Source organism: Belonocnema kinseyi, chromosome 2, assembly GCF_010883055.1.
Source record: "Belonocnema kinseyi isolate 2016_QV_RU_SX_M_011 chromosome 2, B_treatae_v1, whole genome shotgun sequence".
In the NCBI taxonomy this organism is placed as follows: domain Eukaryota; kingdom Metazoa; phylum Arthropoda; class Insecta; order Hymenoptera; family Cynipidae; genus Belonocnema; species Belonocnema kinseyi.
The window spans coordinates 53,015,319-53,041,509 of record NC_046658.1 but is presented as its reverse complement, the minus strand read 5'-3'; the positions used below and the strand labels follow the sequence as shown (position 1 = coordinate 53,041,509).

At 29.5% G+C, this 26,191-nt stretch overlaps 1 protein-coding gene across 3 annotated transcripts in view; it reads right to left on the bottom strand.

Annotated features, from left to right (window-relative positions):
* The window catches only part of LOC117168311 (inactive dipeptidyl peptidase 10), a 236,026-nt gene that overhangs the window by 35,635 nt on the left and 174,200 nt on the right, over window positions 1-26,191 (bottom strand). For all 3 annotated transcript variants that reach the window (XM_033353870.1, XM_033353871.1, XM_033353872.1), the window contains 2 exons: window positions 24,486-24,592; window positions 22,428-22,626 (listed from right to left, as the gene is read on the bottom strand). In XM_033353870.1, coding sequence (XP_033209761.1) covers window positions 22,428-22,626; window positions 24,486-24,592 — 306 coding nt within the window. The remainder of the gene's footprint in view (window positions 1-22,427; window positions 22,627-24,485; window positions 24,593-26,191) is intronic.

Sequence of the window (26,191 nt, the reverse complement as noted above, 5' to 3'; positions counted from 1 at the left end):
ATATTGCTAGAAAATTAAACAAAGTTTTTCAAAATTCAAAGTTTATAATACATTTCTCGTCTCAATCCTAAGTTTTTAATAATAAATTTCTCGAATGTGGCAAAAGCTAAGTTTGGAATGGCAGGTAACAACCGATAAATTACATAGTAAACACAGGAATATTTGTTACTTAAGATGATCTTCGAAACTAAGAAAACATTCCACTGATTCCATTGAGTAGTTTTCGGCAAGATATATCTATCTTTATATTATTAGTATTATTTTCGTATTGATTGTTTTATTGTCTATACGATAATACAAACTCACAATTTTTACTCGTTTAGCCTATCTCATATAATATATTTCTGAATAATATTTGTAATGAAATATTTTATAGTTTTCAAGGGAAAGAGTGCAAAAATTTAAAGCATATGGCTCATGAACGACAAATCGAACAAGGAATGTTGTTATTTTTAATGTATAAGTAAACAGAATTAACATGAAAATAGATATGTGACTTTTTCTGTTACTTTATTTAAAATAAAGTCATAATTCAATGATAGGTGTATAATTAATTTTCTAGAATATTACCTGAAAATAAATTTAGAAAGGATTTTTCAAGGATACATTTAAAAAAAGTTCTATGGAGATATTTAGACATGTCTTCGTATTCTCATAAAGATTGTATGTTAAAAAAATGGTTTCTGTCCAAAAATGTTGGGCTTATTTCCTAATAAATAACAAATGCTATTTACAGCTAAAATAATTGTTTAGATTTTAAATGGTATTTAAAAATATGAAAAACTACGAAAATTTATTTTCAGACCTAAAATAACTTAGCGAAACCTCTGAACTATTTTTTTATAAATAAAAGCTATTTTCGAGCAGTATTTTTCCTCAAAAGGAAGAAATGCAGAACGTAATGTTTAGAAAATTAAAAAAATTATATTGTAATTGGGCCACCTCGTCTACATTGCACAACAAACGTCTAAATATCTGATATAATAAAAGTCGATTGAATAAGCCTTAAGGATTTCGTAAACTGGTCAAGTGGGACACAGATTATTATCGTGTACTTGCATACTTTTAAGTAATGGTCCAAGTTTCTAGAGCTCGCCATTCGGCAGAAAATTTCGCTTGTATGTATCATAATCCGATTCAATTTTATTTTGAATTCCAACTTTTGCAGACACTTAAAATAATGTTATAACTTGAATCTGATTTAAATTTGTTTAAATAATGGCATCTAGTTTCCTGCTTTAAACACATATTCTCCCTTAATCGATATTACATTATTGTTACAGGGTTACTTTTTGCAAGGGGAGAGCCACCGTCATTGATCACTGATTTTGATGCTACTCAAATAGATGAAAGAATATCGAAACCCATTAGATACGTATCTTTTATTAGCTATATTAAACCGCGTGACAATACCTGTAATTTCTTAACAGTTATTATAGACAAGTGCATCATTTAGCCTTTTTTCTTTAAAAAAGAAACTTTTTTTCTGAAATAATATAAATAGATCCGTCATTCATGATTCTGAGCTTAATTACATCAGTATTTCACCAAATTTATCATTGCCATGAACATTTACAAACAAATGAACATTTTATCTATTTTGCATCATAAAAGCACCGTTTATTCGTGAAAAAGTAATTTAAGATGCGCTGTCTATTATTTTTTGCTATACGTAGTCACTAACTAATAATATTTTGAATTTTTATCATTATTTATTAGAAACAAATGCACAATCTAGCGCTTTCTCTACCTAAGAACGCCGTTTTTTCACAGAAAAAATATTACTATAGACAAATCCCGCAATACATTCATTTACATTGAACTAGTATGTGACAAGTTATGATATTTTCATAAACATTTATCATGGAAAAATTAATATTTCAGCCGTTTTTCAATCTACAGACACTGTTTCTTCGCGAAAAAGAATTACTTGATACGTTCTGCATTTTATTTATAGTTAACTGAACAAGTAATCAAGAATTTATATAATTCATGTAACCATTGATTGGGAATAAATTAACATCAAAGAACGCTTATTTTTGCATTTGTTTAAACAAATGCACAGTTTAACCTTGTTTCAACCTGAAAGTAGCGCTTTTTGATAAAACAGTATTACTAGTAATCCTTTACTTTGATTAAATGTTAATTCCAGGTCAAAAAAGGTTAAAATATATATATTTTTTATAAATGTTCACAACAATAATAAATGCTTTTTCAATAATGCTGGAATTTAAATAAAAGTCATGGGCGAGGAATTAGTAACGTTTGGCTAGGAAATATTCAGAAAAATAGAAAATTTTTTCTTTTTTTTTGCCGAACAATGCAAGATATAAGAAATTAATTCAGAAGAAAATTGTTTGTATTAAAAAAATCTATACCTTTTATTCAGATTATTTTTTAATAGGATGCATTCTTTTTCTTTTTATCGTAAAAATAAAATAAAAAATCAGAATGTGCGCGTGTAGCGGGCGAGTTTTGAAATAATATTACGAAATATTAGGACTTCTTAAAATATGTCCCCGAATTCCCTGAATGACTGCTATCTTTCGATGTGCCTAAAAACCCTCCTCAAATTTCCGCTTCCTTTCTAATTGTTTAACCAACAGCCCAAAATGCACCAACGAAAATCGCTAAATGCTTGCTACCTTCCTAAATGCCTGTTCAACCTTTCTAAATACCCAATTCAATTCCCTACATGCCCGCTTTTTCCCTAACTGTCTGCCCAATTTCTCTTAATGCCTGCTACCTTTCTAACTATCTAAATAACCCTCAAATTCTTGCTACATTCCTAACTGCCTGACATACCTCTAAAAATGCTTGCTATCTCCTGACGGCCCCAGTAAAGTCCCTAATTGCTTGTCCAACCTTCCTAAATACCCATCACCATTCTTATTGTCCAACCAACTTCCCTAAATGTCCGCTGCCTCCCTAACTGTTTGTCCAAGTTTCTTAAGGCGCTTCAAACAAACCTTACGAGTCTAGGTTTTGTTATATCCACTATGCGTCTGAAAGAATGAATTGTTGATGATATTTTTCTTATCACATAATCTAAAGGCCTATATCTATATAGTCTATACCGGTATAGACAATCAGCCATTTTTGGGAAAATGTGATTGTTTTTTTTTTTTGGTAAATAATAATGAAATAGTTTTGCGCCTAAAACCGGCAACATTTCATTTTCAATTATAGAAAAAAACAAGAACATTTTCCGACATGTGGATCAAGTGGATCAAGTGAAAACGAGACACGTTTGAAGCTCCCTCACTGAGAAAAATGGAAGGTCTGTTTGTCCATATAAATTTGCAGACAGATCATACTGCAGGGTCGAATATAGGACAGCTCTTGAATATGGCTAAAGCGGCTATCTCTAGAAAATAAAAAGAAGACTTCCAAATCGACAATCTCAGAAAGATGTCTCGATTGTCTCAGAAAGTCTTCTCGGTCATCTAAAGCTGGCTGACCGGATCATTGTGAAGGTTCGGTTTGGAAATCTTGGATGGTCGATCTGATTTTCTCAGACATTCGACTGAGTCGTATTTGATGGTCGATTCGATTATCTCAGAATTTTGACGTAGTCATTTCGTATGGGCGATTCGATCATTTTTAAAGGGTCGACTTGATTATTTCGAAGTGTTAATATAGATATTCAAGAAAGGAAAATTCAGTTATCGCAAAGGGTCAGTTCTAAAATCTGAGATGGTGGAAGGGACTATTTATGATAGTCAAATACATATTTTTAAATTATTAGAAAAAATTTTGATTGTCTATATCTGAACTAGCATGAGGTGTTGCTAAATAAATAGTGGGAAGTCCTTAATCGGTTGATTTAGAGTAGGCATTCCGATAATAATCTCAAATCTAAAAATTACGCATGCGTATAAAAATCTTTAAAAATGTAATTAATAGGAAATAATTATTCAATAATTTAATGTTAAAGCTTTTTCTACGAATTAGTAGTTTTTTCACCGATGATTGGTAAAGATTAAAATCTATTTATCATAATTAATAAAAGTACATTCATAATCACTATTTTCACGAAGATTGTGAAAAACACGCCAATGAGCAATCAGAGCTTTCAATGCCGAGTTACAAAAAACTGTGCATAAGTGACAACGCATTTTAATGATTTAATTAAATTTATTTAATCTTATTCACAAAAAGATTTAGTTCAATCTTAAGCTAAAAACTATTTCTAAATCACGATTATGTTGAATATTGCAAATACAATTGTTCAAATTAAAACAGTCTCTTGCCAGCGGATTTCCTTGTTTTTGATCCGTCCCATAAATATTTCCTAGAAAAAGGTAATAATAAATTAGCATAAAAATCTTTAAATCATTTTTTTTATTTATATAAAATTAAAGTTTTTAAAGTAAAAAGTAAAATATATGGGAAAAAGTGGATTTCTAAGTCAGAAAATATCAATCTTCAACAAATAAGATAATTTTCAATAAAAAATTATCAATTTTACACAAGATTTTCAACGAAAAAGTTAAGCGATCAACAAAAAAGAAGAACTTTCTACCCTAAAAGACAAAGTTTTTACAAAATTGTTGTAATTTGAAAGAAAAAGTTCAATTTTTAACAAAGGAAATTCACAGGGAAAAACAAAATGTAATCTTTACAGCGATTATCTACTTGATAATCTACTTGAAAATTACCGGGACAAGTTGAATTTTCAGATAAAAAATGCATTTTAAAAATTACTTTGAAGAAGATAAAAAATTTTCAATGAAAAAGATGAACTTTTGTCCAAGGGAATGAAATATTCTATGAAAAGACACAAAATTTCAACATATTGAATACACATGATAAAGTTTCAACCAAACACGAAATAGTAAAATTTTTGGATTAAAAAAAGAACTATTTTAACAATAAAAATAGATTTGCATGAAATAAATAATCTTTTAGGAATTTATTTAATCTTAAAGCCAAAAAGACAAAAATTATCTACAGAAAACTTGAATTTCTAACACAGAAAATATGATTGCTAAACTAAAAACTTTACTTTTCAAACCAAAAAGATTAATAATCTACAAAACAGTAGAATTTTCACCATAAAGATTAATTAAAAGTAAAACACTTAAATTCTCAATAAAAATGTTTAACTTTCAAGTAAAAAATATCCATTTTTTACCAAAAAATAAAATAGTCTAATTGTCAGTTTAAAAGATTAATTTTCAATAAAACATGAAATGAATTTTAATCAAAATAGTTACATTTTCAACCATGGAGATGAAGCTTCAAGAAAAAAAAAGGATTCTTAACAAGATTCTCAATCCAAGAGTAGAAATATCAACAAACAAGGACCATTTTCTTCCCAGAATAGAACTTTTTAACTAAATGCTTTAATTTTCTACCATATAGTTAATTTTTAACTAAAAATTTCAATTTCCTACCAAGAAAATTTATGCTCTATACAAAATTACAATTTTCCAACTTATCCAATATACATGACAAATTATTAACCAAGTATGGAATAGTTCAATTTTTCGATAAACTAAATTTTAACAATAAAAATGAATTATTAATAAATTCATCGAATTTTCAACCGAAAAGACGAATTCTCGAATAAAACTGACGAATTTTAAAGAAATTACGTGAACTTTCTGCGAGGTGATTTAATTTTAAAGAAAAAAAAATTACCTACAAAAAGGTCGAATTTTCAATTTAAAAATATGACAGTCAAACTGAGAAGTTTAAATTTTTCAGAGCAAAAAGACGAATTTTCCATAAAGCAGTAGAATTTTTACCATAAAAATTGATTTGTTATAAAAAACTTGAATTTCAAATCAAAAGTCTAAACTTTCAACTAAAAAAGAAAATTTTTCAACCAAATAGATTAATTTTCACCTGAAATAGATAATTTGTTTACCAAAAGTGGAATATATTGACTGCCATTGTAAAAGATTTACTTTTAGCTAGCATGAAACGAGTTTTTGTCAAAATAATTAAATTTTCATTTAAAGAAATGAACCTTCAATTAAAAAATAAATGTTTAGCGAATTAGTTGCATTTTCAACCAAATAATAGAATTTGTAATCAACTAAATAATTCTGAACCTCCCCCCTCAAACTTGGAACCTAGTTTATGTAAGGTACCGCCAGGCCACTTTTTATTTGAAGACTGATGTGTATTATAGATCAACAGAAAATGTGTAAAATCCTTAGAACTTACTTCAAAATTGGTTCTAGGATACATAGATCGACTGCAACTTCATCCTGCGAAGAGCTTTCTACGTCGGTACAGGTGTGAATGTCGTAGATGTAACGCTGAATAAAATTCCAAATTCGTTGGCCGGTAATGGGGTACCGCAGCGTTTAGTGCTTGATAAACTTTAAAGCATACGTCTACGGCTTGCACGATACTGTCCATCAAATATCTCATGCCATCAACGTAAACGTAAATAGATTCTATTGTCTCTAGCGTATTACCAATAGCGACAATAAATGGCTAGAGTGTATCTCCTCGATCAGAAGTTGTATTCGCTCTGCGTTCAATTTTTTATCTAATTCGGTCAATTTCTACAAAATAGATTATACGTTATTGCCGGCAAAATTCGATTAGGTTTTCCTCAAAAAAGTTTTCGTTTCAAACAGAAAAGAAAAAAAGATAAATTTTCCACAGAGTGGATTATTGACCCAGTCATCACAGAGTGTCACCTTTTCACCTTTTGTCACCTTTTGTCACCTATTTTAGGAATTTGTCACCTTTTTTCCTATTTTGGGGTTTTTCATCTTTTGTCACCTTTTTTCAGTTGAAAAAGTACAATTTTATTCAAAATTTCAACTTGCACACCAAATACAGTTTTTATTACACTTTCCTAATCGACGAATCTTGAATCAAATGATCGAGTTTTCAAACAAAAAAGATTAAACTTCAACCAGGAAGAGTTGCATTTTCAAACATAATCTTAAATTTTTAATTTGAAAAGATAAATATTTTACAATCCAGTTTAATTTTGAAGCAAGAAAGACGAATTTACAACTAAAAAATATGACTTTTCTAACAAATGAGTATTTTTACTACGAAAGGATTGATTTTCTCTCCGAAAATACAAGTGTTTAATAAATCAGTTGAAATTTTGATAAAAAAAGATTACTTTTCAAGAAAATAGTTAAATTTAGATTAATTATAAAATAAAAATATAATTTTTTTCAAATAAAAATAATTAGCTTTCAATCTAAAAGGATCAATTTTTAACTAAAAAAGATGACTTTTAAACAAAACAGTTAAATTTTTAACCCAATAGTAGAATTTTAAACCAAAAAATGAATTTTTAGCCAAAAAGTCATATTTTTATCAAATAGTAGAATTTTCCACCCAAAAAGCCGATTTTTAAAGTAACAGAGAATTTTCAGTCCAAAAAGTATCAATATTCGACAAAAAATAGAACTTGTTAACAAAATAGTTGAATTCAGATTAATTCTGTAAAAGAACTAGAATATATTTGTTTTGTTTTTGATAAAAAGAAGTAAGCATTAATCGAAATAAATTTTTTTAACTAAGAGGTTCATTTTAAACAAAAAATATGACCTTTTAAGAACGTAGTTTAATTTTCAATAAAATAAATGAACTTTCAAAGAAGTTGTAGAATTTTGAACTAAACACCAAAAATATAATTGATAAGCACCAAAGTCACCGTTGAATTTTCTACTGAAATTATAAATCTTTTACAAAAAAAATAATTTGTAAGAAATTACAATTCAACCAAAAATGAAATAGTTGAATTCTCATTTAAAAAGGTAATTTTCAATCAAAGACATGGACTTTTAAACAAAATTATGAATCTTCTATAAAACAATTGGTAGAAAACTGCATACATTTTGAACAAAATAGTTAAATATTTTAATTAATAAGATTTATTTTTTAAGAAAAAGTTACATACACTTACGCCCACATGATTCAATTTATAAATTAAAAAATTAATTTTTAGGCAAAAATGGAATACGTAAATTTTTATTAAAACAAAATTTTTATTTAAAAGCATTATTTTTAATAAAAAACTTATGTTTTGCACGAAGCCGAATTTTTTACTTCATAGTTGACTTTCGGAACAAATTGTTTAATTTTTAAACAAATATGGATTAGGTACATTTTTATTTTTAAAAAATCATTTTTTATTTCAAAAACTATATTTTTAGTAAAAAAAACTATACTTTCTGACAAAAAAGTTGAATTTTCTACCACATAGTTGACTTTCCAATCAAATTGGCGAAATATTTAAATTTTCAGTTCAAAACATTAACAAATAGTTGCATTTTTAATGAAAAGATTAGCTTTATACAAAAAAAGACTAATTTTCGACAAACTACATAAAATTTTAAATAAATAGTTTAGGAATAGAGCAGATCTACAAAATAATTATTTAATAATTACTAATTACCTATAAGTGTATTGATCGTTTTTTTACTACAGTTCCAGCTCTCCATCAACTGGATGTAGGAGGACGAGTGCACTGACCCTGCCCCTGTCATTAGTCTTTCCACAAATCTCATGAGTTGATGTCTGAACCGAAAAATAAAGATTAATTTTAAAATTAATGAATACAATTCAAGTTTATGCTAAATCGATTAATGCTAGAATTTACAGTGATTATTGAAATCATTAAAATCTATTTTAAACTTACATTAGCCTAAAAAAAACTAGAATTAAATGTCTTAAATCTCACATTACTTACGGAAAATATTAAGATTACAATTACGTACTTAAAACAAGTACTTACAGATTTGGTAATTTCCAATGTATCCTCAATAATTTCACTCACTTTACACCGGAATCGTTGGGAAAAACTTTTTTTTAAATAGATATCACCATGCGGTCTACGAGCCCGTTATGCTAATTGGAGACAATTAGCGATACTCTTTAAATTTTTACGCGCAATATTTACGTGCAAAAATCAGGCAATTGACCATACGCAATGGCTTATCTGCTTCTTCGTGGATGGACGAAATGAGTGAAAACAATATGTGCGTATTGACCATACTGAAAAGAATACCTTAGTAATCCCTGATAGTGATTCTGATGTTCTTATAAAAGTCAGACTGGCGACATAATAAGAGTCTTTTTAACCATGTCGAAAAAAATTTGAAATGACCGTTCGACCATGTAGAAAGACTTGCTGGCTCTCTAAATTTTGACCATATAACTTTGACCATATATTTTTCTCCGCTTCGACCGCAAATGTTTGCCAGACCTCCCTAAATGCACGCTACCTTCCTGACTGCCTAACTAACCTTCCTAAATACCCATTGATTTCTTCACTACCCGCACAACTTTCCTAAATATCCATCTAAGCTTACCAAATTCCGGGTTAAATTAAGTAAAATGACCGTATAACTGCCCGCCTAAGTTCACATCTGCTGTGTCCACCTCCCCGTCTGCCCTACCTTCCTACCCACCACATAGTAAAGACAACGTCTGACTTTAAACTCAAGAATGGTCTTGATTTAAGAGTTGAACGAAAGTAGACCATGCGCGATTAAATTCACTGTAGGGTAATAATCTAGAAATAAGACGATTATAAGGCTGAAATTCAAACGTCAAAAAGACTAATAATGAATTGCATGTCAGAGAGTGGGATGAAACTCAGTACTTCGATGGACTATTTTCCGATCGCAAAGCAGAATGTGGACCTAAATTTAAAGCTAGTCTGAATTTAAAAATCAGCTGCCAAGATTTCTTAAATTAAGTCTAAATTAAAGATAAAATTCAAGGCAAGGACTGACTAGAATAATACAAAAAACAGTATTATTATGGAAATTAGAAACAATTTCTTGCTTTAAAGTAAATGTCCTTCAATATAAATTGCTCACATGTAACTTCGAATTTATATTTTAACAAAGAAATTGTTTTTGTATTTCCTTATTAATAAACAAACCTTTTTGTCGTGATTTTGTATTTTAGTTTTTAATTGAATATAAATAAAAATGTTTTGTCTTCGGTTAAATTTCTTAAATTGAAGCTTGAAGGAAGCTCAAAGGATGAACAAATATAAGTACACATTGTATTTATCAGATGAAAATATATTATCTGGTATGATTAACTGCAGATATTGCACGTGTAACATCACTTGACTCTTGTCACATCACGAACTTTATGCAAATTATGCAAATGGCGTCGCATAGAAGGAGTCCCGATTGTAACGTTACAACTTAAACTTTTGAGGACTGGAAAATGGCTTCATTGCAGTCTTTTTTACAGCTCTAAGTATCTTCATCCTGAGACAAGACATCTAAATCTTTCTTTAAAATCAACAGACTAAAATTCAGCCTAATTAGTGGCTCATTTTTGTTTCAAGACTCAGGAGGATTTAAAAAATACTGTTTTTATGGTTAAATTAAGTTACCGACTTAATTTCAGACAAAAATGAAAATAAGTCCAGCGTAAATTGCAGACTTTGTTTTTACTGTGTATTAAGGCCGAAGTGTAACAAAATACTGTAATTTTAAAATAAGCCTTTTTAATTGTTTTAGCATTATATTAAATTAATTAATATAATGCGAAAATATTTCAATCCTGATATTTACATATTTCCGGGAGCCTTTCTGGAACTTTTGTCCGAATTCTCCGAGCTTCCCATTTGAATATTTCAGTAATTTTCAGAATAACTTTTGTGCTATCCTGGCATTTTATAAATTGTTTGTGAATTTTTAATTTTTTACCATTCTTTTAAATTTAATATTGACCTTTTTTCAGCAACTTACGATAAATATAAATATTTTGATATTTTTACCAAAAAAATTTTCTTGTTAAAAAAATAGTTTACCTAAATAAATAATTTACGACATGCGTAGCGCAAGTTGTCAACAGCCGTTCATTAAAAAGTAAAAATTTAAGAATGTAGTCTTTAAATAATTAATTTTCTACATTATCAGTAAAAAACGGCCACTGGGTCATGTATTTTAAATTCCATATTTTCCATGGATCATTGGGTGGATATGGATCAACAACATCAAGCAATTTTCGATATAGCAAGGATTTCCCCAACATCTGCAGAAACATATATTCAAATATAAGTAATCAGTAAAACAATATACCATTTAAAAACATTTCGTCAATTGTGGATAGATTTGGGATTTAGGTTAACTACGATAACTCGAAATTCCCAAGAGAAATTTTTTTCTGCAAAACTATTAAACACATATCTCTTTATTTTTATTCTCCAATGCTATATTTAAAAACTAATTTATTCTCACACCCTAACCTGTACCTCTTTCCATGCTGTAAAATGGATTCGGTTTTCTCTGCTTTATGAACAAGTGCACACGTACGTACTTTTCATACAATATTATATTTTTCTCCGTGTAAACGGAATCTTAAATGTTTTCGGAATTATAAAAATAATACTTCCATATAACATTCAATATAAAGATTTTGATTCATATCACTTGATAAGTTTCTACTATATAAAAAGCAAATCGAGATTTGAAGAAGAGCCATCATTTCCTCGGCCGATTTTTCTTCTCTGCAATCTTCATCTCTTAAGTTGTCTTACTACAAAGGTTATAGTTAGGGCACCTTGAAATATTCCCAGAGAAACTTGGGCCAAGAAAGCGGAGTGTACGCGTCACTTTTCGTGTTTTTCCGCATTTTTTCGTTACAATTGAGAACTTTAGTGGCGACGTCGGGTGCGGATCCTAGTGGACGCCAGATCTGTTCCGATCAATGCGGTATTCCCTCGTATCCCGGTCCTCCGACTCGAAACCCCATCCTCAGTGAAGTACATAGGAACAGAAAAGGGATGAGGATTTGGAACTCGTCCACAAAACGAGCAACCCCTCTTCTGTCCTTTTTCCCCCTCCTTTATCCTTCTTTTACTTTTCCGTATCCTCGTACTGCGATCTCGCTACTGGGATCAATCACCCTCTGTTTCGGTTACAGCTTCTTTCACCCCCCCCCCCACCTCCGACCCACACTCACTTTATTCTTTCTTATTTTTCTACTAGTTTGCAGCCCCCAAGGAAAAATCGAGCCATCGAGCAGAAAATGCAATACCCCGAAGCTTTCCCCCTTACTTCTAGCAAACTATGGAATACCTTGCATTCCACATTTTATACTACGTAGGCTTTATTTTTATATCGCATTCGAGTAAACGGTACAAAACAAAATGAGGGAAGGAGGATTGGTCGGCTCTAGGTATGTGGCATAGAATTGCAGAAGGTTTGAATTCCACTGGGGGGTGTTTCTGCGAATTCATCGTTCCGAGTCCAAACACATCGGAATTTCACCACAGCTAATCTGCTTTGCCAATGGGGCTATTACTATTTTGTTGAAATATTGGCTGGCGGATTTGGTTTGTCAATTTAGAAATTGGATGTCAATGGGCTTGTGTTATGCGGGGAGCAGGGTGCGCGAGTTCTACGGTTGTCACTTAGGCGAGCACTCAGGCGTGAACAAATAAAAGCGGAATATGGTAAAATGATTTAGTTTCCACCCACCGTCAGTCCTAAAATTAACGCTATAGAAGAGTTTCACTGTAAATATATTATCTAACGCTTTTTGGTGGAAGGAGGTTTCAAGATGATCTGTTTTGATCAAGTGTAGTAATGTAATCACATAAATCGCCTGCTTCTCGCAACGTCTGAACGCAAAGCGCTCAATACTTGAAAATGAGTGCAACACTCACTGTGTCAGGGCAGAAAATGTTATTAAGCAAGGCCAGTATCAAGTTCGATTGATCGAATTATATATATATATTATTATTTATTTTCACAATGTTTGAACGCGAAGCGCTCAATTTGTTGAATTAACTGCAACATTTACAGTTTCAAGGCAGCAACGGTGATAAAATAAGATCAAGATCAAGTGCGGTCGTTGCAAGAAGTGAACGGTATATATGAATGACACAAACGCACTTGAATACTTGATAATAATTTTATTGTAGACGCTCTGCTGCGTACGAACGCTTTGCGTTCTCACCACCTGTGGTACTGCGAGGTGGTGGATGCTAAGCGGACATAAATGAGAGTGATGCAGAGATATAAGCGCGAGAGGACATAAGTGAAAGAGGATACATCATTATTATGCTTAAACTTCAGTTTTACACATCAGTCATGTAAAATTGTATATCAAAAACATTAACTTCTATTTTTATGAAAATAATATCAGTGAATCACTCAATCGTTGGAAAAAACGATATTTCACTCGCTGCATAGGATTTTGGTGTGAAAATGACGTATAATAGCAATAAAATGTTTTTTTTTATAATCTTAATAGCATGATTTCACCTATCTAACACTAAATATTTTTAATTTTTTTAAAGATTAACTATTCAAATACCTTTTTACTGAAATAATTAAATATATATGCGATGGTAAAAAAATTCTTCTCCCAATATTTTTTGATTGAAAAAAAATTGCTTAAAAAATTTTTTTTTTCTTAATTGGTCGATTATTAATTGAAAATTAATATTTTTCGTTTTTTAAATCATTGCATCGTTCAGAGCATACCCTAAAATAGTAGAAAAGAATATTTTACAATAAATTCTTTGCCCTTTTCATAAAATCATTCAAGCTCAAACGTACGGAAAATTTTGCATAAAAAACGTAAGGCAATTTTTTTACCCGTTGGAAAAGTACAACATTCATCCACTATTATAATCCGTTACCCGAAAATAAGTTTTTTTGCGACACATTAATATGTAGAAAAGAAAGAAAATTACTTTATTGTGTTTTTACAAATAATTATCGGCTAACATTTGAATTAAAACAGACTCATTCATGAATTAAGCTCTATTTTCCAGTGTGTAAAATTATTTGCGGTTTGAAAAAAAAAAATTATTGTCTGTAAAACGGCATTAATTTTAACGTAAATATAATGATCATTCATCCCGCTCACATATGTATGTATGTAATTTCATGAAAATCGTAAAATGAATTTATGGACAATTATATTCAAGTGCGGTCGTTTTAGCTTCCACTTTCTGGTAGTTTTTATTATATATTTATAAATTTCTTAAATTTGGTGTACTTTGCCACTATTGAGATGTGTCAACATTAGAGCAATTTAAATATTATTGCTTTTATTTATAGTTTATTACTTTATTAAAATAGTTATTAATATTATTAATTATTTTCATATTGAACTTAATATGGCATTATCTTGAGTATTAAACGTATGTAATGACTACTTTTCTCGGCGAAAATTCTAAAATAAATGTTCAAGTACCAAAGTTATACACAATACATTCTTAAATTTGAAGAAGTCATCCGGAAAATGAGCAGTGAATTTTCTAAAAGAAATAGAATAATTATTAGTTGGCTCCGGGGATTTCAGTAAAGACTTATAATTTGACTCAGAATAATAGAGAATTTTTGATATAAAACGGGAATGTTGACAAATAATTTTAATTCTAATTTAGAAGAAAGCAATTTAAAAAAAGTTGAATTAAAAATTATAATTAGTTATAAGATTCTTTGTTCCAAAATCAGAATTGTAATTTTTATGACTAAAAATTATCTGATTTATCTACTTAGAATTATAATCTTTTGCAACACACCGTGTTGTAATTCAGAAAGCTTTGAAATCTTTAAAAATCGTTGGAAATTATACAAATCTTTTAAACTCTTTTAAATTAACCGTGAAGAATTAACAATTGATCAGGAGAAAACCTGGGCATAGCCGGGAATTCAAATCATCCGTCCGATAAAACCTAAACTCGAAATAAGGTTATTTATTTATAAGAAAAGAAGAAGTAAAATTTACTATGTTGAATGTGAAAACGAATTAGATGAAGAATAACGTCATAAGCATATTTATTTTCACGTGTTTTTAGGTTATATGATATAATCGGTATGTGAATACAACCTTCTTATTGTAGTATAGTCGCTTTTGTAAAAATAACTTGAAGAGCTATTGCAAAATTATAATCCGGTTATTTCAAAATAATTTATTCCATTCGATTATGTTTAATATAGAAATTGAAAGCAAAACTATATTGGAAAATACTTAAATATTTTATCATACATCATATATGATCAAATATTTTTTTATTTAAAAATCCCTCTTAATTAAGAAAAATAAAAATAACATAATATGGGCCCAATTGGGGCCAGACCATGGCCAGACTGGGTTATCCCTAGGCGCCGCTTTTGGGCTCCGATCGGTTATCACGTTTAATTTCGAGCCTGGCCCTATCTAGATCGCCCGATTTGGCCCCGATCAGATCCATATTGGAATTTCCGCTCGGGAATCCAAACTAGTTTTACTGAATTAATTCCAAAAAAGTTTCAAGGTGTGACAATTGCAAGTATTTTTCTTTACTGTGAGCGATTACCAATAATAAAAATGAAATAAAATAATTCAATGTAACACAAATTTGGTATCTTCTAGTTTGTGGTAAATTCAATTGAAAAATAGTCATATTCTAGGACTCAGTGAGTATTGGAAAAATTTTTGATAAAAAGCGGTTAAGGTAACACTCTCAATGTTTTCCTTTGTAACATAATTGTATCTCACTTAATTAAGTGAACGAAACCGTTTTTTTCTAGTAAAACTTTCTTCAAAATTTATTGTTAATAAGTTTTAACCACATTTTATACTACATTGAAAAAAAAATGTTATACAGAAAATTTTTCCGTCATAGTTACATCTGGCAGGGTATTAGATGATAGATTATCGAGATTTAATTTAAATCAATAAGATAAGCTACCGAAAACATATGTCCATTTACCGCAAAGGGATTCCAGTTCTAAATTGCCAATCAATTATTATCTATCTGCACATATGCGTTTTACCATGTTTGTGAGTGCTTACGTAAATATGTATAATACACATTATACACAGTTATGCACTCGTTCGCTCAAGTGAGAATGTATGTAATCAGCTGGTCTTAGAACTACTTAGGCCTTAGAACTATTTTAATTGAGCTAGCAAATTCTACTATAATTGCTAACAATAGAACCTCAAATGTTTGCAACACGAGTTATTCCTTCATTAACTCTAAGACTCAAAGTTCTCTAATTTAAATATATTACATCACAGTAAGGGGTTGTCCATAAAATATATTACCTATTTGAGGGGTAGGGGGTCACGCTATAAGTTACGACTGGTAGTCGGTGGATAAGGAAGAGAGTGGGGGGGGGGGTGTCAGTGAAATTAACTTTAAGAACTTAGATAACGTTTAGTATCTTTCCTACATATATTTTTAATAAAGTTTAAAATTTCTTCGAAAGATGGCTCTGCAATGGTACAGCTTAATAATGAATTAAGGACATGTCACCCTCTGTCACGTTATAGAAAACATAGTTTTCATTCAATGACTTTATAAATTGAAAAATGAAATATTTAATCGAAATTTTGGGGAATGGTTCAAAATATATAAGAGCTCAAATGCCTGGCACAAAAATGTAACTATTTTCTTTTGTTGAAGGTTGAACTACTTTGTAAAAATTACTTTGTTGGTTTTTGTTCAAGGTTCATCTTATTAGTTGAATATTAATTTCTTTTCAAATTCGTATCATTATTTACTTTTAAAAATTCAACCATTCAGTTGAAGATATATCTTTTTTCATTAAGATTTGAACTATTTGGACGGAATTTATGTACTTTGTTGAAAATTAGTATTTTTTTGCATAAATAATCTTCTTGGTTAAAAAATCACCTTTTTCTTTTAAAATTCAACTATTTGGTTGAAAATTAACTTTTTTGTTTTTGAAAATTAATCCTTTTGAATTTTAATTTTTGATTTAAAAAAATTTTATCCATTAATTTTTAAATCATAATTCAACCATTTAGTAGAAAATTAAACTACTTGGTCAAAAATTAACTTTCTTGTTGAAAAATTATATTTTTCATTGAATAATTCCAATGTTTTGTAGATAACTCGTCTTCTTGGCTTTAAAATTCAACAAATTCATTAAAAATTCTTCTTGTTTGGTAAGCCATTAATCTTTTTGGTGGGAAATTCATCTGTTTGGTTAAAAATTTAACTATTTAATAATTTGATCATTAATCTTAGAATTCAACTGGTTGAAAATTTGGTTCAACTCATTCTTAACTGAAAAATTACCAATTCAGTTTTGCCTTAAAAACGTACATGTTGCACTAGAAAATTTAATATTTCGTTAAAAAATCACGTCTTTTGTTGAAAATTCGTATTTTGGTGGAAAATGAATTTTTTGAGTTAAAAATTCATCTTTCTAGGTTAAAAATCCAGCTATTTGGTTAAAAGGACAAGTATTTTGTTGCAAGTTTCATTATTTTGTTAAGAATTCAATCATATTATTTAAGTAATCTTTTTTGGTCCAAAATGAAACCATTTTGTTAAAAATTCATCGTTTTTAAATTAAAATGATTCTTTTATGAATTTTTTTCTTAAAATTTAAACTATTTTCGACAAAATTCTTCTCTTGGCTTAAATATTAAACTAATTAGTGTATAATGCAATTCTTTGGTTCGAATTAATTTTTGTTGTTGGATTGCGTCTTTTTGGGCACTGAAAGTTTACATTTAAAGTCTAAAGCTAATTTTTATTCTAATACATAAAAACTTAAAGTTAAAATTACAGGTTGATGGTAAACATTACCCCTAAGCAGATAAACCGTTCTTAAAACGAAAGCATATTAAGACAGCTCAAAATTGGGAACGCAGTTTATTTAGGGACGGCCCTTAAATTAAATTTGAAACTATATCATTAAGTTTTATTTATAAATCTAAGCATTCATCTTTATATGTAAGACACCTATAGACTCTTAGGATAAAAAAACTGACAAACGAGTACACTCAGAACTTCTGATCGTTTAACCATAAAATATGGTGACTTTACGGACCAAAAAATGTTTAGTTGAACCAAATACATTTTTTAGATGGTTTAATCAAATATTTTGGTAAAAGGGGAATGTAGTTGACTCAATAAATAAATTTGGCTAGTTCATTCAAATATTTTGTTGAATCAATTTTTTTTCAATACAATTCTTTGTGAGTGTATATTTCTCCTTGAAAGTATTATTTTATCAATCGAGAATTTGTACACTTCGCAACTGTGCTTGTAAATGTTATTGTTGACAAGAGGCGATTACACACTGTGTGTTGGCACTCTGCAGAGAATTTACTGGGGAATAGCATACACATGTATTTTGGCGTGAACAATTTATTTGGAGCAATGTCAAAACTGTTCGTTACACACATTTTCAATACTTGAAATCCTCCTCTGACGTTAAAATTTTATCTTGACAAGCGACGATGCTTGCCGTGAGTTATTTTGATATATTATTATATATGTATCCGGCTCTTCGTTCGGCACCTCATTCACCAACTTTCTCTTTGTGCGATATTCTGTTCTCCTGCAATTGGGCGTTTATTTCAAGAAATATTTTCATTCAATTATGCTTACATGTTACCTGAATGTGAATTCACATTAAGTTCAAAGAATTCTAAAGTGCAGTTTAAAACAATTAAACAAATAAAAATTAAAAGCATTTAAATTTGAAATTTGTTATTAAGATACGTTTTAAGTTGATTAACTGTTAATATAAATTAACTAATTATTTTTTAAATTAAATTTCAGTAAGTAAGTGTTAAAAATTGTATAATATTTGATAATAATAATTTTCAGCTGCTGGATCGAATAAGGGCACATACATTTTTTCAGCGTGAACGAAAATGAACCCCGATAGGAGAAAAAGAAGAATGCTGAAAATATTTTTTGACTGAATTCAACCAAATTTCTTGCAGTAATTGAATTTACAAAAATTAATGTTCTTAACAAATTTTGAAAACCTCGAGAACTCATATTAATTGAGCCAAAAAATCTACGTGTTTATTATTCGATCCGGCAGCTCAATTATTAAGCGTTTGAGTTAAAGATTGAAATTCTCATCCCATTAGAAATGTATTAGTTTTATGTAAAACTTGATTTCGCTGGTGTGTGCCTGTCTGTAGTAGTAGTAGGGGTGGGCCTTAGACATTATTATTTAAGAAATGGTCAAATGAAGAAAAGGACGAATTCGTTAACCAGCCATTTTTGACCAAATGTTTCGGTTAAATACATAGCAAATGCTTTGTTAAGAAGAAATTTTCCATTTTCCACCATAACGATACTAGATATAAAAAATGTTATACAGCAAATTTTTTCGCCTCAAAACGACAAACAAATTATTTTCAGACTATTATTTTGAAATACCCATATTTTTCTTTTTATTTGTGAAAAATGTTATTAAAAATAAAAAATTTCACTTTGTGTTCAAACATTATTTACAATTATTTCCATTTACATTATATAAACATGATTTACTTAAGAAAGTTCTATATATTTGTCAAAAAATCATTTTTTGATCGCGTGCATAGTTTTTGTTTTAATCGTGAAAAATATCGCACTCGAATTTGTGAGCTGCGCGGGTAGCGCACGATCAGAATGTGCCCGCGCAGAGGCATGCTTTTTTAAGCTTTGACAGTAATTTTTTTTTATTTAGAGCTACTCTCTAAATTTGAATTAGTAAAATATAACTGATTGTCAGTAAAATTCTACTTATTTCTGTAGCTAGAATTGAGTCACTGACAAGTAGTAGAATTGTATTGATTGGATTAGTAAAACGAAAATTACTAATTGAATCAATTATATGTACCTGCACTAATAAAACTGATTGATTAGTTATAATTGTATTGAAGAAATCAGTTAATTTGAAAAGGTTACGTTCTAAATATATTTGGGCGCTATTTTGAAACGTGAAATTGTTTAAAATTTGAAATTACTTAGCAAGTGTAAAAATGAAATAAATAATTAAAGAATAATAATCGAATAATTGCTTATTCATTTAGTAATATAAACATTTGAAAACTGAAGTCATTCTAAATCAAACAATATTACTTATATATAAAATATTATCTAAATAATGCACATATTTCTGGTTAATACATAGTACAGTGAAATTAATGACTAAATAAATTTATTAATCTAGAGCATTTTAAATTTGTGTCCAATTGAAAAATTTCATCAAGATAATTTGTAAACCAGGTTCAAATACACTAAAAATAACGCTTTAAACTTACGGATCTCTTAAAAACAAAAATGCCATGTTTTTGAAAATTATCTGTTTGAATTTTAGTCTAATTAAAAAATCTCAAGAAAATATATTTTATATCTAGTAGAATTTTGGATTGATAGTTCATAATCTATCAAAAATTTTAAATGTCGTTGGGATAATTTGCAAGTCTTTTTGTTGTGCACCAAGAACTTTGACAAAAATATCTAAAACGCGTAAAATTTTTTTTTTCAATTTAAAAAAAAAGTAATTTCTTACATTTTGGTCTAATTGAAAAATTTAACTCAGTTTCTAAACATTTTTGACATACAGGGAAAACTTTTAATAAAATTTCCTAATCTGTCAAAAAAATATTTTTGAAAATTATATAAAAGTACATATGTTGCAAGTCTTCCACTTATGCATAAGAAACGTTGACAAATATTTCTGAAATTAAAAAAAAAAAATATTTTTAAATTCTTAAAATGCTCAACCTTTTTTAATTTTGGTTGGACATATATCTGGTCAATGAACATAACCTTCATTTGAGGATGTTTAAAAAGTGCATCGATGGGTCACGCGATTGTACCAATCCTACAACGTTCAGGTAAGCATACAGCTAGATGCCACCAAAATGTTATGACTTTCAGACTCAGTGAGTACTGAAACGTAAAGATCCGTTAAAAACCAAAGAGCGAAATTTTGAACGATTATTATTTCATTCTCTAATGAGAATGTAAAATAAACGTAAAAAATCAGAAAAAAAGGAAAATCCGTCATAGGAATGGCCCTAAAGGTCCTTTAAGGGACGCTAAACTTTTAAAATGTTCAATGGTTTTGTGCATAAATATTCAATTAAAAATTACTACCTTTCAATTTTTCGATGACTAAATCGTCGACGATGCCTAATGATAGCATTTCCTCGCACAATTCTTTGCAGCTGAATTTCTCAAAATTTGTCATTTTTCTATTCTCTAGTTTCCGTCGTCTGCTGCCAATTAGGTATTTTCACTTCAAATCAAGAGGCTAGCTTCACTTCGTAGATAGCTGAGGGTAAAACAAGGGACCAAATGCATGGGATTTAGTTCAATCTTTCCCTATTTTGCTAACATCTTCCTAAAAGATAATGTTTTCTATATAATTGTATTTATAAAATAGTTCATATTTTTGAATTTCTATTTAATTAATAATAAAATTATTATACTTATTATAAATTACAACGATACGACAGAAATAAAGTTTTGTTCCATGCATTTGACGCATTGTTTTCCCCTCAGCTTTTAACAAAGTGAAGTTAGCTGTTGTTGAAGTGAAAATACCTAATTCAGTGCGCTTGCGTGGAATTCAAAATGGACATTAAAGAAAATTATATTAATTAGAATAAATAATTATCATAAGATGGAAAAAATGTATATAAATTGTGTTTATTAAAATTTTGTTTAAGAAATATAAGTTAGTTTTGGAATTTAATGAAAATAAATTGTAAATTAGAAAATACGCGTGTTATACATTTTACTCTTTACTGAAACTCAGCAAGTTTTTGAAAAAAATATTGTTTGTTATATGCATAATAGTAATAGCTTCAAATAATTTATAATTTTCAAAGTAAACTTACCTTTCATGAAATTTTATTCACACACAGATATACAGCTCTTTATCACCTTCAAAATTTTTTTGACGCTTTGTGACAATATGTTATCAATGAGATACAGATATAATAAGTTTTCTTCACTCTCAAACGGAGACACGAATATATGTGAAAAATTAAAATGTAATGGAAAGAATAAAATATTTTCAAATGAAACGTGTATAACAATACACGGGTAAAATTAATTTGTAAATTATTTTTAGTACTTGACAAAATTTACACCTGTGTATTGTTATACACTAAGTTTATATATTCTGAGGAAAAATTAATAATTAAACTTTTGGTTAAACCTCAATATTACAAATAATATTGGAGGGTAAATAAAATCCTAATTAGAAATGTTTCCTCTTTCAATTTGTTCTAAGTCTATAATTGATTCACTATAGTTACGGCATAACTGATTAACTTTAGTTACGGGGTTCTTACTGTTAAAGTTAGTAAACTTCTGAAAATAACTGATTCATCAATTAAAATGAAGTGTTCTGAATGAATTAGTAAAATTTCTACTAATTCAAATTTAGAGAGTAGAATTTGAATGTTTAAACTGCAGCTTAGTTTTCATTAATTCAAATGAAACAATTTTCAGGTTTAAGAGTTCGAAGTTTTAATTTCATTGATTTCGAAAAATCTTTACGAACCGGGAAATTACAGGGAATTTTTTTCCTCGAATCAAACGGCCACCTTATACTGTCTTTTTGACAACTTTCTGATTATAGTATACACCAGTTACCTCTATTTTGATGGGAGAGAGAGAGTCGTAATTTTAATATTTATGGAAATATTTTTCAAGTCATTAATCAAATTTATTGACTACGTACCAGCGTGTGGTTTGATACTAGAATAGAAACAGTGTTATTGGACGTGTCCAGTAGAGCAAGGGAACCATCATCTGCTTGATAAACGAACTTATCGTGAGAAATCCATGTCGGTGGTAGCCGATGTGGTGTCAGATCTCCATCTAAACACTCCTCCAATGACAAACGCCTTCCGCTCCAGTACAAAAGTTCGTCAACGTATCTGTAATTAGTAACAAGCTCCTTTAAACGACAGTAGAACACTTCACAGCAAATTTTCCCGAAATTCTTTTCTTTTTCTAGAGTTAATTGGATAGACGACTGTCTCTCAAATTTTACCTTTAACTTCCGATAGATAACGGGCTCTCGTGTAAAAGACATTTTTCAAAGTTATAAAATAGTTATCTACCAAGCCATAAAAAGTGAAACATAAAAATATAAAAATTGATCACGTTGACAGTCTAGACCAAGTCAAAGCGAATTGACCATAAATGACTGCCAAATTACCATCAATTACCTACAAGTTATCATAATTCACCAGCAATTATCCTCACTTCCAAAAAATGTTCGAAATTTTTGGGATTTCACGGATATTTTGAATTTTTGTAAATTTCTAACACTTGCTTAATTTTCCAAATTTCGTAGATAATGCTGACGTTCATCGTCGGCTTTAGGGTCAGGTGAATTGAAAACAGTTGAACTGCTTCAATCATTTGGCACACAATAAGGGCCCTCATCAACGAATTTTATTAAATCTGTAAAAATTACATAGTTTCTTGTAGGAAGGTACTTCCTTTTCTGTTCGCGTTCCAAATTATGCATGTAAAATCGAAATTTGTCCAATACAGTTAAATAATTCTTCAAATATACTTTAAAATAATTGTATAGTGACGTACATTTTTCATGAAAACATTGATACTGCACACTTTACTCTAAACAATTGTAAAAAAAGATTTTAGTTAAAGAATTATACAAAGAAATATTTTTTAGCGACGAAAATTTAATGAAAACAAATTTTTCTCAGTTTTAGAGAATATTTTATGTAACACGGGTATGTTTTCCTTATTTTCTGAGTAAACTATAATTAATTTAAATATACATTGTAACTCGGCCAAATATCATAAAAACTGTTTTGAATTTTGCTGCGCATACAAAGTGCACTCTATGAATGTCCAAAAAATTATAATAAAGTTTTTAATGACTTTTTGTTTAATAATATTTAATTACAGACTAAGGTTGGCCGCGAACCACCTTTTTATACTACCACCGACAAAAAGTATGGAGAAACTTCAGATTTGGAACAAGTTCCAGCGAGAAAATGCTTTTACATACTTAAAAGAAGATTTCTAGAAATTTTTAGATAGATTAATAAAAATTTGTTGAAAGTGTGTGCTTTGTAAAATAGTGCGTCATGGCATAACGATTGCACTGTAAAAGACTATTTCACAAAGTACATATTTCCGCCAGTTTCCAATGAATCCATCGAAAACTCTTCAGAAATCTTTTTTAACTATATAGAACAACTTTATTGCTGAAAGTTGTTTCAAATTTGTAGATTCCTTGACACTTTTTGTCGGCAGAACTAAAAAATCGTGGTTAGCTACCGACTTTAATTTGCAGTTGAATGTTAGTAAACAAAAGGTTTTTTCAAACTTTCTCATTATTTTGTAAACATTGCTAGAATATACTTGGTATGCGTACCAAATTTTAAACCGTTCCCATAATATTTGGCTGAGTTATAGCGATTTATTTTGCAATTAAAATGTTTATCTCAATTTTTTTTCAGTCTTCAATTTTTGTCATTAAAAAGGTAAACAAAAGTAAGTTTTATCTTGTTATTCTGCAAAATTTCAAATTAAAAAAATTTTTTTTTCCGAATTTGAAAATTTCTAACATATCTACGTATGCAAGTGTGATACAAAATACTTTTCACGACTCATGCATTTTTTTGGTGCGAACCGTAACCGAACGAGCACAAGTCGAAGTCGAATACTAAACCGCAAAATTGAGATAAATGCATAATATAATATTATGCAACCGTAGCTCATAATATACTACTATTATGCAAATGATTTTTCTTACCCAAGGAGGTAGATGGCTGTAACAATACCAGCAATGACGATGCCAATAACCAAAAGTGAGAAGATTATGCTTCGCCAGTTATGACCACTTTCTCCGTATGTAAGGTCCTGGAATTAAAATAGAAAAATGTGATAAATTAATGTTTTCGTGTTATTTTTTGTTAAAGAGCGAAAGCCATTTAGTTTTAAATAAAAACGAAGAACGTAAAAAAGAGTAAAATTGTTGAATGATAATTGAAATTTATTATAATTTTTATGCAACCACCATTTCTTGTTTTGATTTCTTGTACTGTTTTATTGGGTAGCCTCATTAGTGTGCTTTTGCTACCAATTACTTGACTCATCTCTCTAAAATTTGTACAGCATGCAGAGTGTGAATTTCAGTTTAGGATGATATTGGGATTACATAAACTTCGGCAAACAAGCTCAGAATAGTTGAGGGATCAATAGGCCTGATGCAATGGCGAATTAAGTTTGAAAGCGAATGAGTTGAATATTCTTCTAATGTTATCTTTACTTTATTAGGAAACGAAAATCTAAATCAGATGATTGTCAAAGGCCTGATATACTCCTGTATTCCATGTCGTACCCTATATTCAACTGTTGTCCTTAAAGTCTCTTGTTTTACATATTTGATCCCTATAGTACCCTAAATTTAATTATTAGACTAAATTCTTAACAAAATTGAGCTGTCCAAACCTTGCACTATATCAGTGTTATAAATATGTTGGAATCTCTTGTTTATTATTCCTTAAGATCCTTCAGGATATATGTCTGTCTCTTAAGCGTAACAAAAATCATTTTGAATTGCGAATTTAAAAAATGTCACGTAATAAAATGTTGTACACAGAAATTACTGGGGGTTTACTAAAGTTTTGGATCAAATAAAAGTTGCTATCATTTAGAACTTGAGCTCTAATGAATATCTATAGAGAGTCAAAAGGGTTCGTTTAGTGCGCTCTTGAAAATAACATGAAGATGAATTCACAAACCATATGTCCATCACAGTTTGATTATATATGTGCTTTAAGATAAGCACATATTATTATTATTTTTATTGTAATTTGGAATAAAAAATAGGTTCCAATGGAAACCTCAGTTTTTTTGTGTAGCCTAAATTTCCATCGAATTAAATACCACCATTTCAAAGTAAAAGCCTTAATGCTTATTCAATTTCAAATCCAAATACCAAAAGATACACATGATAAAACTATCACATATTTAGTGCAAGTTTAGAAAAAAAAATTACCCGAATAAGTAAATTGACTCGTGTGTTGATGATAATTGCTTGATTTTGCGCGTCAGCAAAACTTGTACTAGGCATTCTAAGGCATTCTAAGAGATGGAATTAGTATTCACTAGTGTGAACCATTTTCGTCGAGCTTGATCCTTAAAATGACGCCTGTCAAAACTTCAGCCATTTATGTTTACGCATTTACAAGTTACAGCACTGAAAAGCGACTAACCTCCGAGTTTTTTTTAATATGGAAAAATCTGAATTTCGAGTTTTGATAAAAAACACTACTATCTTCGCGAGAAAACGATATCCGAGACCAAGGCTAGGCTGGATAAGTATTACCCGGACTCTGCACCGTCGATTGGAATGCTTCATAAGTGGTTTACCGAGTTTCGTTGTGGCCGTACGAGCACAGTTGATGCTGAACGATCTGGGCGCCCAAAAGAGGTCACTACACCAGAAAATGTCGA